Here is a 13,323-nt window from a genome sequence, read left to right as displayed (position 1 = left end):
TGTTGTCTCACAGTCCAAAATACAAGTTCTTTAATAAATTTTTTTTTTTTTGAGACGGAGTCTCGCTCTGTCCCCCAGGCTGGAGTGCAGTGGCGCGATCTCGGCTCACTGCAAGCTCCGCCCCGCCGGGTTCACGCCATTCTCCTGCCTCAGCCTCCCGAGTAGCTGGGACTACAAGCGCCCGCCACCACGCCTAGCTAATTTTTTGTATTTTTAGTAGAGACGGGGTTTCACCGTGTTAGCCAGGATGGTCTCGATCTCCTGACCTCGTGATCCACCCGCCTCGGCCTCCCAAAGTGCTGGGATTACAGGCGTGAGCCACCGCGCCTGGCCTAATACATTTTTTTATGAGACTACATTTGTGATAGTCCTGAGGCTCATAGAACCACGATAATATACTATTGCGTTAAGAATTTTAGATGATTTACAGGTGTAAAATATTTAATAAACCTTATTAGTAACTATGCTTATAAATAAAAAAAAATAGCAAGTGCCAAAAGCAGGTTAACCACAACTATATAATCTATAAGCTTAATGCTTATAATAAAATTCAAAGCCACTGAGTATTTCATATTAGTGAGCCTTTGCAGTGTTACCCTTTCCATTTTTAATTGCAATTTTTGCTTACATTTTCTTCCACACCCGTCTTGTAACCTAGTCACTCTGTACACTTGCAACATTTGTGTTAAACTGAAATTTCTCTTTCAATTACCTGAAATCCAACTCTCTATGTTAAGCCTAGTATAGGAGGGGAGGCCATATGCACAAATGAAGTAGATGTTAAAATTAGTTTATTTTTCTACTTAACTTTTAATAAATGAGAAGAAACACAGTAGTCTGTCTCATATAGAACATTTATAATACATAACAATCCATAAAGCCTCATGGTGAGGTAGGAACAGCTTTGGAAAATAACACACAGTCATTAAAACATACAAAAAGTTAGGTAAAACGTTGCAGCACTAGAGATATTTTATCTGCATCTGTATTTAATGAGATGATAACTGCATTTAACTGGGCCACATCTGGCCCAAAGGACAGGCAACAGCAGACACAAAACAACACAACATAGAAGTTTCATAATCACAAAATATACTGATACACTTCATTGTGCTGTTTCAAGGCAGAACCATAACATGGCAATTTGTGTCTTTTTATATATATATATATATAACCACATATTAATTATGTTACATTCCCTCCAGCATCTTTTTGCCAAAGACACTGGACCATAAAATTTTTGGTTTAAAAGTTTAAATTGAATAACATACAAAAGGCTCCTGTGCCAGTGAAAATGACTGTTAAATATTCCAGAGCTTGTTAGTAAAACAAAATAGCATTACCACATAGTATCGGTAGAGCTACATCAAAATAGTGCTATTATAATCCCAATTTCAGAGACGTGAAACACTGTATGACACAGTTTCAATTTTAAAAATGACAAACAAAAAACCCCTACACCTTCCCAAGAGTTTTAACACTGTTTATGACTTAACTGAAACTCAGTATTAAAATAAATATTTTATATTGTAGAATTACTCTCCATATTTGTGTGAACATCTTAAGACAGCAGGTTAATGACATTTTTATCATTCAAATGATATCTGCTTATACACAGTAAAAATCTTCAACTCAACACCAGTTAACATACGAAATACTTCACATTAGGTTCCATAGGTCTTTTCCCTCAAAACTGTCAAAAATTCAAAATTAACTTAAGGATGTTAATAAGACACAAACGGTTAACATAGCCTTCTACCTACTGTGATTTTCCAAGGTGCATTCATTTGATGGACATTTTTCCTATTCAAGTTACATACCTTAGTTATTCAACATACTGTTCTCTAAAATGTTAAAACACATACAGCAAAGTTTTTGAGGATTCTGTTTTTTAGGTTTTAGTCCATAGTTTTACAATGCAGACATCCTTCAGAAAAAACTAAGCAATCATAAAAGCTAAAAGGTGACAATGGAGAATTAAATCTCTCATCACTAAGGCTGCATTTGGCTTGGAAAAATTTCTTGGTTTTAATTCAGGCACATGCAGCACCTCCTTTTCACTAAACTGAGACAACAGACAAGTTTCTAAACACATATTCTACACTGATCTTGCTCAAATATAAAAGAGCCAGCAGGAGAGATGCAACTCCTAAAACTGATGCAGTGTTATAAAATCGTATATTTAAATATTGGGTTTAAGTCTCCTAATAATTCAGAGTATTTCCCTCATTTTCTTTCAGAAAGGAATAAGCTATTTTGAGAAAGACACTTAAATCCTACAATATTTAAATACAAAAGCATGTCTTTTTTTAAAGATAATGCTAATATAGCTAAAATGGGTTAGAAAGTGCATTGTAAAGAAATAAATAATTCTCTGCTAAAACTCAAAAGGTGAGTCAGTGCCCATTGTTTTTGCTGACAGTCATTTGAAAAAAGAAAATCCTATGGTACCACCGTTATATATAAGCTACTTAAAAATCATGAAAAGTGAAATAACTCAAACCTAAAGGCTGTTATCTTCAAAGCACTTTTGAAAAACAAACAAACATAGTCCTTGTCCCATGCTTATATACCATTTTTTAAAATCCTCATTCAGCTGATGTCTTGTACTTGGGTGTCATACCATCTTTAAGACACAGACCTCAAGTAGAGCATTTGTAAAGCAAACCTCATTGAATGTAATATATTTTATCAATTATCTTTGTATCATTACTGAAATGTTTATGTAACAAATTGATATCTGAATAAAATGTTCTGTAAAGTATTAAATCAGGAATGTACATGATACAGTACAATTCACAGCTTTCTCTTCTTGTTCGCCCAGATGAGATCCCTCAATTTCATGTTTAAAAAAAACCACCCACACCTTTTCGCAAAATTCATGGTAACTATCAGTTTAGGAATTGAATTACACAATATCAGATAAGAATATTAAAAGATCAAGATGTATTGCAAACTGGCAGGTTATGGTTTTGGCCCATTATAGTAAATGTGAACTTACAAACTGTGTTCCTAAAATTACCATATTTTCACTGGAAAAAATCAGCTGTTCTTAAATAGGCCCATTGCCAGCAATAGGCTTATACTAGGAAAAACACACACCACAAAAGATCATCCCTTTAAAAAGTAACTGTCAAATCCTAACACTTTTTCCTCTTACAACCCATTAAACAATGAACTATTTTAAATCCCAAAACGTAGCCATCCCAAAAGTAGTCAGCTATAAAAGTAGTCAGAATACCTTGTTTCTAGAAAAATAGAGCTATACATAACTGATGCTAATATTCATCCTTTCAAGGACAAAAATCTAATTTCGTCACAAAGCATACCCTCTATCAAGAAAAATATTAACTTAAACACCCTTAAATATTTGTGTTGGATTTGAAATCCATAGCAATAATGAAATAGCCACAAACAATTTTCTGTGCAGATATTGTGGCATCTTGCAAAATAAGCCACTATTGGAAGATCTGAGTATGTGAAGACAGGATGACTTACAAACTCTTAATTTTGCTTTAATTATTAATTTTGCTTTCTAAGAATTTAATATCCAAACTGCATTAACCTTCTGATTTTCTTTTCTCTCAAGTCAGTGGCTCTTAGAAAGCACAAACATTGCTGGTTGTGTTCAAAAGGCTCCATTTAAATCCATTCATGATTGGTTATCATGAAATGACTTTGAAAAATTTTTTTCAAACACCCGGTTTAAAAGATTACATTAATAGTTTGCATTTAGCATGTAATTATTAGGTGTCAACATCCTTAAAAATACTTACATATTTTGTGAGTAAACTTGCAGCTCAATGTTTTTATACCAATCTTTCAAAGAAAGTAATGCTGGTGAACATGCCCAAGTTTCAGATTAACTTTGGTAGAATAAAAAGTTGAAATTCTCAAAATAATTTAGAAATGTAGTCTCAATATTATCATACAATAACCTAAATATTTAGTTTGGTAAACTTTCTTCCTTGCTCTTACTACCGCATTTGCCCTATTGTGTGTAAACTGTAGTTCAATTTGTTAACTATCTTACTGTTTAATAGTCAGCAATACAGAATACAGGATAGTAACTGATCTTATTTCCTACTAATAGCCATGACTCACTCTTAAAATATGCTGCCATTATGCTATGTAATGATCTCAAAGGGCAATATTACCTAAAATGTCAAAGGAAACAAACTGTTGATGATTTTAAAGTTCTATCAATTATAATTCTAATAAAGTGTAACACTTGGGGAAAAGAAAAGCAGAGAAATTCCAGTAACAATTTTATTTGTCCCCCTAATTTTTATCATGGGAAAAATCCAGAAATCAAATGTCATTATGTTATATAAGGTTTCACTTACTTTAAACAAAAATGTAACATAGTGTTAAAACTGGCTTTCCAAAACAGTCACAGCATAGCTGTACTCTGTACTAATAATCACAAAGTTGTAATATAGAACTCTGTTATGCAGTCCCATTATGTTCTTACAAAAATAGAATTAAACTGTGTGACCAGACAAGGACTTCAATTACGCTACTTGGCAAACTTAGAATTTCAATGGAGTCCTTTTCCTCTTGCAGTTTAAAGCAAAAGTCAAATATCACATCTTTTCCAAGACTCACAAAGATGATTCAGGTTGTTTGTTTGGCATGTTTTTAATCTCTATCACAACAGCAGGGAGGTTTTCAGCTTTAGTCCTCCCGGGCTTCTTCTCTAGATTGTTACTAAGTTCTAAACAAGAAATGCTAACTGTTGGGGTCTTTTCTGCATCCTTTCCAGAAGGGGCTTGTGGTAGCGTCCCACAACATTGCTTCAATGCACACTGGGTTCTGCAGGCAAGTTCACACGGAACCACACTTGATTTAGAACCTACACTAGCAAATTCAGGCTGAATGGTAGTAGCGTGAATTCCGTGATTATGAAAAACGTCTTTAATGGTTTTAGCCACCTCCATGTATGATGTTGGATCTTCACATTTTATGTGAGCAGTGGCAATGATTCTGCTTCCAGCAAGTTGCCAAACATGTAATTCATGAACTTCCTCAACTCCTTCAACATTTCGAAGTTCTTTTATCAAATTTCTGATATCAATTTGTTTAGGAACAGTTTGTAGAAGAATAAGAGCAGATTCCTTAAGTAATGGATAGGTTGTGTAAAGAAGTATACAAACCATTACAACACAAAGAGTTGGATCTAAATATAGCACCCAGCAAGGACCAGCCTCATAAACTGATGCATGAGTACTATTAATTATTTCTACAAATGCTTTGCAGGGGTCAGGGAAACATGGGTTCACACAAAAATCCCCTTCAGAACAACCTTTCCAAGAAAAGTAAAAGACCAAGGCATTTACTACTACAATCACTGAACCCAAGGCATCTCCAAGGACATGCAGAAAAACTCCACGCATGTTAAGTTGTCCAGCCCTATCTTCTTCCAGTTCCATATGGTCAGGTTCTCTGACAAGATTTCCATTCACTTGTACTTCCACTGTATCACCACTTCTGGGGTTTTCTGGGTCTACAAAGAAATAAAAATTTTATATCAAATACATTTAAAGTGTTTATATAAACATCCTTGTCTAATTCTTTTTAAGTGGTGATGAAGGTGAAAATTTTTTCACAAAGTACAATTAAAAAAATGTGCCCAGAGCAATTTAATATAAATTGACATTCTGGGAACGAGCCAGGACATAATGGCCAGGGCTAAATTAAGTCATTGTGATACTGCTTCTTCACCCTCCTAACCACTCTCCTGCCTTCTCCTCTCCAAAATAGTGTATCTTTTCTATGGGGGTGGAGTCCTGCAAACATTCTGCTATACTTCATGGTATATACAAAGGAAAACATAAAATTGAATGCTAACACCAAAATTAAATGCAGCTAGGGATAAGTCTACTAATACAAAATACCTGATTTGACACTGGGGCACTCTCTAGTCACTCTTTGTCACTGAGGCCAATTGCTTGAGAATAAAACCAATTTTAACTTTTAAACTTTTATTATGAATATAAAAGTTTCTTGGTAGAGGGGGTTTAAAAACGGACAAATCAACAATATAAATCAATAATCACAGAGATTATTAGAAAAATTGAAACTAAATGACTACCTGCCCTACCAACTTTTAAATCAAAAGTATTGATCTTTTCAAACTTAATTTTCTCTGGAATAACACCTTTCCGAGTGGAGTGAGAGGAAAACCAATTACTTATTACACCTTTCCAACGTACAACTTTAATTTCACTAACTTGATATTCTGCGCTCGAAAAGAAAAATTATGTAGCATAATTTATAATGATACAAGGTAAATAAACGTAAGTGAAGGAAATAAGACCAAATGGTTAAGCACCATTGAGCTTGGGTAGTAGGACTTTGGTTGAGTCATTTCCATCTCCTTTCTTTCTACATTTATTTTCCAAATTTCCTTCAAGAGCGCTGCATGTTAAATATAAAAAGCATCCACTAAAAATATAAGATGAATAAATTACCATCACTTTTAGTTCAGTACGATTATGAAAAGTCCTAGGAAAATGTTAAACATGCCCAGACAGGTCCTAAATCTATGATTTCCAGGATTAGGGACCAATTAGCTGAAACATACACTGCTGTTCATAAAAGAAACCTTTAACCAGGGTTTACACGCTTTGAATGCATATTATGAAACGGAGTTCAACGGGCATAAGAACTACTTTGGCAGAGCAAGGTTTCCAGCACCCAACTACTGGGGACGAACTGGGGATTCTCTCCGTTTCCCAAGAGAGCCAAGGAATTGAATTGGGAAGCATTTCTGATGCTGTTACAACCATAAACAGACAAATCTTCAGCAAAGTTGCTGCAGCCTGTAAAGACAGCCAAGTGCGGCTGTGGACTGCAGCGGGGTGATGGTCACCTCCTGACCCTTTTTCTTAGGGTCTGACCCACAGTCCCCACCTACAAATACGCCAGACGCGTCCCCGGCTCCTTGCACCCAGCTGAGGGGGTTCCGATTTCCTGGAGCAGCGGGGCGTGTGCAGGACGGGGAGGGAGCAGGCAGGGGCGGCGCGGCGCAGGCCCGCTCGGGCAGCAGGGGGCGTGCGGGCCACCCCGCCGAAGGCCAGGCGAGGCTCTGGGCTCCCCAAACCCAACCACCTGCGGCAGCGACTTTCCCGGCTCACCTGCGGGGTCCAGTTTCAGCCCGTTGGAGTTGCTGGTATTGGCCACCAGGGTGTTGGTCTCCTCCTGGTCGGGACCCTGCTCGCCCGGGGCCACGTTGATGTCGCTGCTCCCGGGGCGGCTGCTCTTAACGCGGGGCCCCTTGGGGAGGCCGTGGCCGTGGCCGTGACCCCCGTGCGAGTGGCCGTGGCCGGAGTCCTGGCTGAAGCCGCTGTGATGGTGGAAGAGGCACAGCCCCAGCACGTTGACCAGCAGCCCGGCCACGCCGACCCCAAGGACCACCAGCGGCTGCTGCATCTCGTGCGGCTCGATGAAGCGTTCGATGGCCTCCAGCAGGATGGCGAAACAGAGGCCGGTCAGGAAGATGGCGTTCACCAGAGCCCCCATCACCTCGGCTCGGATCCAGCCGAACGTGTTCTTCTGGGTGGCGTGGGTCCGCCGGGCGAAGCGCTCGGCCACCAGCGCCACAACCAGCGCCAGCACGTCCGACAGCATGTGGAAGGAGTCGGAGAGCATCGCCAGCGACGAGGTAACGCGGCTCACCACCACCTCCAGCACCATGAACATGAAGGTCAGCGCCAGCATGCACAGCAGCCGGCCCCGGTTCCGACCCCAGCACCCCATGGCTGCGGCTGCGGGGCCCGCCGAGCCCGGCCCGGAGACTGGTGCGGCGGCGGAGTTGGCGGGACGCGGAGGGTCGGCGACCGCGACACGGAGGAGCGCCCGAGTCGGGCCGTTCGGGAAACCGCTGAGGGGCCCCCGCGGCCGCACGGGGACAAGCCCGGGTCAAGCCGCCGAGCCCCGCGCCTGTGGGCGTCCTCCGCCAGCCGGCAGCGCCGCGCCGCGCAGCTCCTCAGGCGTCAGTCCTCAGAGCCGGCGCCGAGGCCCGGCTCAGCCCCAGCGGCCCCCACACCCAGGCGGCGGCGGTGGCGGGGAGCTGGGCTCCTGGAGCCGGGGTACCAAGAGCCGGAGCAGGAGCAGGAGAGCGGCGGGCGAGGGCGGCAGGCGAGGGCGACGGGAAGCTTCGCGCCGAGAAAGCTCCGAGCATCTGAGGGCTTTGCTTGCTGTTCTCCTCCGCGGCGGCTGGACTGAGGAGCGGATGGCTGAGGAGCTAGAGAGGCGGCGGCCACGGCAGCTGCACTCGGCCCGGTCTCGGGCGCCTTCTTCGCCCCCCCGCCTTTGCAGACGGTTTACAAAAAAACTTTGCTTTGCACTCGGAACCCCCGTTTTCACACGGACCCGAGCGTGACAAGGCCTTGACGCCCCGCCCACCAGGCCCGGCACGCTTCCCCATTGGTCATGGATCCCTCACGACAGCCTCGGCGTCCCGCCCAGCCACGCTCACTATTGGATGGAGCCTCGGAAGGGCGGGAAGGGGGCGGGGTCGCGGCTCCTACAGATGGGGGCGGGGCCTTTTCCTCCCGGAGCCGGGCGTGGGCCGGGGGCCCGTGGCCGGGTGCAGCGGCGGGCGAATTGGGGGCGCGGGCCGCGTGCAGCGGGAGGGGGAGGGGCTGGCCGGGTCCCCTCGGGTGTGGCGGAGTCCTGGCTTCCGCGCTGCGGACCATCGCAGCTCCCAGCACACCTGCGGGGGCCGGGCTGCAAACAGACTTTGATCCTCCGAGCCGAGTCCACGTGGGGGCGGGCCGCGCGGCGTCTGTGTGACAGCTCGGCGGCGGGGGAGGGGCCGGAGGGGAGCCCCTGCGCGCGGGGCCCTCGAGTACTCGGTCTTGTCGGAGGAGGCCGACAGACGCATAAACAAGTGCGACTGTAACTTGGGACCCTGCTGGACGCCGAGCTGAGGAGTTAGTCCTCCCGAAGGTCTGCTAGGGCTGGGACCGAATCTTTGTACATGTTTTGGGAAAGCCAGTTTCTCCTATCACCATCAACCCCTGGAGACCTTGTGTGAACTCAGGTGTCTGTCACTGATTATCTAAGGACAGTCTAGGGTACAGACTTCAGGCAGGAGAAACCTGGGCTCTGCTCCTTGCCTTGTCAATAGCCAGCTGTGTGGCTTTGAGCAAGTCACCTAATCTCTCTAGACCTGTTTCCCCATCTATAAAGGACTGGACAAATGCAACTCTGAAGATCCCCGTCTGACTCCAAAATTCTAAGGCTCTATGATTTAACATTTATTTATAGACTACACACGGCGGAATCTTGTGCTGGTTGCTATGGGAAGGGGGGGGGGCAGTAAGAATACAAAAGAACAAGTTTCTGTCCAGGTGGAGGTAAAATATAAACATGACATTTTAAAATTACGATGGAATACTCTTGATAAATTGTGCTAACTATTTTAGACTGAATACATAAGTACTGTGTTGTGGGTGACGATGAGTTGATCTGGAAAGGAACAGCTTCCCCATCTAAGGTGGGGTGGTGGCTGGAATCAGTGTGGCTTAAGCTGGACCCGAAAGGCCTCACCACAGCCCTGGGCAGCAGAAGGACCTCCCCACCCACTGCCCTAGATTGCTACTGGACAAATGCAGTGCCAGCTATTGCCTGGAGATGTGTATACAAGGCTTGTTTGGAGCTGTTATTTTGCATTGTTTTGGTATTCTTGTAATTCCTATAAAATTTTTTTCACTTGTACGTGGTGTGTTTCTAGTCTCCCTATCCAGACTGGAGAGCTGGATCCCCACCTTCTGTTTCTGTTTTGCCGGAATATAAAGAATGGAGGAAAATTTTCAAGACATTATAAAGGAAAAAATGATAGAATTTGGTGATTAATTGGGTATTGGGAAGGAGAAAGCTAGGTAGGAGAACAAAGATAGTTACAATGTTTCTAACCTGACAAGGAAAATACTGCCTTAAACAGGTGAGGACGTTGGGAAGGGAGGCCAAGAAGCTGATTTTTAGGAGAAAATATGAACTCCATTTTTAATGTGCTTAATTTGAAGTGAGGTCTGGGTTTGGGCAGTGCTAAAGGGTGGATTAATGGGTTTAAGACTTCCATAACTTCCTCTCCTTTGATATGGATGAGTGACATTTTTCTGATCATATGTAAACACAGCTTCAAACATCTTATCAACTAGCCCCTCATATACAGAAATTGGGGAGCCACTTATGGGTCAAGATAGCCTCATGGAAATGGCCTAGAGGCAGTTGGAAGACCATTTTGCTTTCTACTAAGGGCGGCTGTGCCCCGCTTTATTTAAAAAATACATTCCTCCAAATGTGAGGATTTGATACCCAAAGAAGAACCAATAAGAAGATGTAAAAGTCAGTGATGCTTTGCAAACACAATAGCAATCCTTCAATAACCAAACAGACTAAATTGGGAGATTTTTAGACCCATATAAAAACAGGTTCAACTCATAGCCACTTCTGGAAACCTACTTTGTGCCTGCCTGCATTTCAGCCATTTCCCAATGTGCTTTATTCCCTCCAGGTGGGTGGTTGGAGGCGGGGCAGAGGAGGCAGGGAGTACATTTTCCAGGTTGTAGAGAAGTTATAATCATGTTCTCTGGAGAGAGTAATCTTTACCACACAGCAGAACACTTCCGTCAAACTTTGTTTCCCTCTAGCATTGTATAGGCAAAAGACTTTGGTACCTCAACTCGAGTTTTTGTCCCTTTTCATCTGGTTGTCCCAGTAGAGTGTCAACACAGGCAGGAATAGATTAAAATGAAGGGACACTATACTATTATTCACCAACACCCCTGGAGGCTGTGGCCCTGGGCTGAGTAAGACAGCTTGGCTTTCTCTTCTTAATGTTTGAGAAATCTCCTGATAACTTGCTTAGTATCCAAACTGACTAAACCCAGCATACTTTAAAGATGAGAGAATAATGCTCTTTTTGGAAAAGAGACTGCCAATTTGAATGAAAGTCAAGGGCTTCAGACAAACTGCAATCTCAAAGCCTTCTGGACCTCTCCTTGCTTTTAATGAAAGTTTAAAATGATCTTGTAGTATTCTTGTAAAAACTGCTAAACACAAACATACTTCTGAATTTTGGTTATCAAAAATCATGAGTGTATAAAGCTGTACCTTGCTTGGAAAGATAAAATAACAAAACCATGTGAAAACCACATTATATTTGACTTTGGTTGACAGTAAATCACTTCTAATGTTCAATCTTAAAACTGGTGGGGAAATCTCTCAAAACGTACGTGAATAATTATTACAAATATGAAGTGAAATCTCTACCAACAACATGAGGGCCAAGGTTTGATTTTTCAGCTGCTCCCAAGGGAACAGGCAGTGGAACAAAGAATAAACAACTGACAATGTATCAATAAAGCCCAGAAATAGCACTAAAGTCTCAGAGGTGTGAGGGAAACCATTTGAAAGAAATGGTCAGAGCAGGAAACCCACGTAGAAGCAAAGGGGAAACAGGAACAGTGTAGAGAGTGAAATTGTACAGTGAGAGGCTGGGAACAGTCACTGACCTTTTTATATTTGTTAATTTAAAGAATAGGGCTGGGCGCGGTGGCTCAAGCCTGTAATCCCAGCACTTTGGGAGGCCAAGGCGGGTGGATCACGAGGTCAGGAGATCGATACCATCCTGGCTAACACAGTGAAACCTCGTCTCTACTAAAAATACAAAAAATTAGCCGGGCGTGGTGGCGGGTGCCTGCAGTCCCAGCTACGCGGGAGGCTGAGGCAGGAGAATGGCATGAACCCAGGAGGCGGAGCTTGCAGTGAGCCGAGATCGTGCCACTGCACTCCAGCTTGGGAGACAGAGTGAGAATCTGTCTCAAAAAAAAAAAAAACAAAGAATAGGCCAGGCACAGTGGCTCACACCTGTAATCCCAGCACTTTGGGAGGCCTAGACTGGTGGATCATCTGAGGTCAGGAGTTCAAGACCAGCCTGGCCAACATGGTGAAACCCCGTTTCTACTAAAAATACAAAAATTAGCCAGGCATGGTGGTGCATGCCTGTAAAACCAGCTACTCGGGAGGGTGAGGCAGGAGAATCGCTTGAACCAGGGAGGCAGAGGTTGCAGTGAGCTGAGATAGCACCATTGCACTCCAGCCTGGGCGACAAGAGCAAAACTCCATCTCAAAAAAAAAAAGAATAGCAGATGAGGGCTAGCCGCAAAAGGAACTTACTTTTCTTGGAGGCTGAAAACTGGGTCTAAGTTCTCCAGTCATGCCTGGAAATTCAATCTAGAAATAAAGGCACTGCTATCTATACAGAAACACTCATTAAATGCATCTGTGATTTTCTTGGGTGCAGTGCTATATAAAGTTAATACCAGAAATTGTTGAAGGCTCAGGTAGTCAGTGTTAAGACTTTAGACTGAATGCCCATTCCTTCTTTAGCCCTTCTACTCTTGGGGCTGGAGATGGTAATTAAAGCACAATGTACAGAAAATTTGAAAAAAATAAAATTTAATTTAAAAGTATGTTTTTATGACTCTCTCCATTACTCATCCCTAAAGATGCCGACAAGTAGAGCATTTTGAAAGGATCACACACCTAATGAGTTTTAGGATGACAGTTCAGGGACTGGCCCTTAAAAGTTACTGTGTGATGTTGGAGAAGTTACTAAACCTCTCTGGGCCTCACTTTCCACATCTTCTCAGTGAGGGGGTGTACATGATAGCTTCTTAACTGGTGTTAAAAGGTGAGTACAGGAGATGGAGCTGCCTAGTGAATATTCTCAGACAGGGCCTTTCAGGCCTTCTGTACTTGGGGTCACCAAGAACCCAGGGCTGAGTTCTCAACTTGCAAATTCAGAAACCACTTTTTAATTATTTCACTTAGGCGAACTCATTTATATGGACACAAAAAGGACTCATTTGCCAGCTGGACTTCCAGTTTGTTCCCTTTCTCTGTCTCGGGTTAAAGCTCATTGCACAGATCCTTCCTCCTTCCCTCTTGGTAGGCAAGACCTCACGGAAGGAAGGTTGCATGAGGACGGAACTGGGCTGCAGGAGCCGGAACTTCTGTGGAAGGGAGCATTTCCAGGCTCTCTTCTAGACTGTAAAAGTATCCTGCCTTTCTCCAAACAGCCACTCTGCCCTCCTGTTCCTGAGTTATACTCCATTTTACTGCCAGAGTGATCTTTTTGAAATCCAGATCTAGGCCTTGCAAAATACACATCCTCCACCACCCCCATGCCATCACGGCTGAGATCTTGCAGTGGCCTCCCAGTGCTAGGAGAAGGAGAACCAAACTTGGGTGCACAGGGCCGGACCGGATCTGATCTGGCGCTGGCTGCCGTCCCCAGCCTCATGATGT

The 13,323-nt window shown here is 43.4% G+C and overlaps 1 protein-coding gene across 1 annotated transcript; it reads right to left on the bottom strand.

Moving 5' to 3' along the window:
* Nucleotides 1-836: 836 nt before the first annotated feature.
* SLC30A1 (solute carrier family 30 member 1) lies at nucleotides 837-8,446 on the bottom strand. The gene is made up of 2 exons (XM_055233931.2): nucleotides 7,140-8,446; nucleotides 837-5,506 (listed from the first exon to the last, which is right to left on the bottom strand). Exons 1-2 carry the CDS (start codon nucleotides 7,759-7,761, stop codon nucleotides 4,605-4,607), a joined length of 1,524 nt encoding a protein of 507 aa, XP_055089906.1. The 5' UTR covers nucleotides 7,762-8,446; the 3' UTR covers nucleotides 837-4,604.
* Between the last annotated feature and the right edge of the window lie 4,877 nt (nucleotides 8,447-13,323).

The sequence above is a fragment of the Symphalangus syndactylus genome, chromosome 19 (assembly GCF_028878055.3).
Source record: "Symphalangus syndactylus isolate Jambi chromosome 19, NHGRI_mSymSyn1-v2.1_pri, whole genome shotgun sequence".
Lineage (NCBI taxonomy): Eukaryota > Metazoa > Chordata > Mammalia > Primates > Hylobatidae > Symphalangus > Symphalangus syndactylus.
Note: the sequence above shows the minus strand (reverse complement) of the source record. Positions and strands in the feature narration are given on the sequence as shown.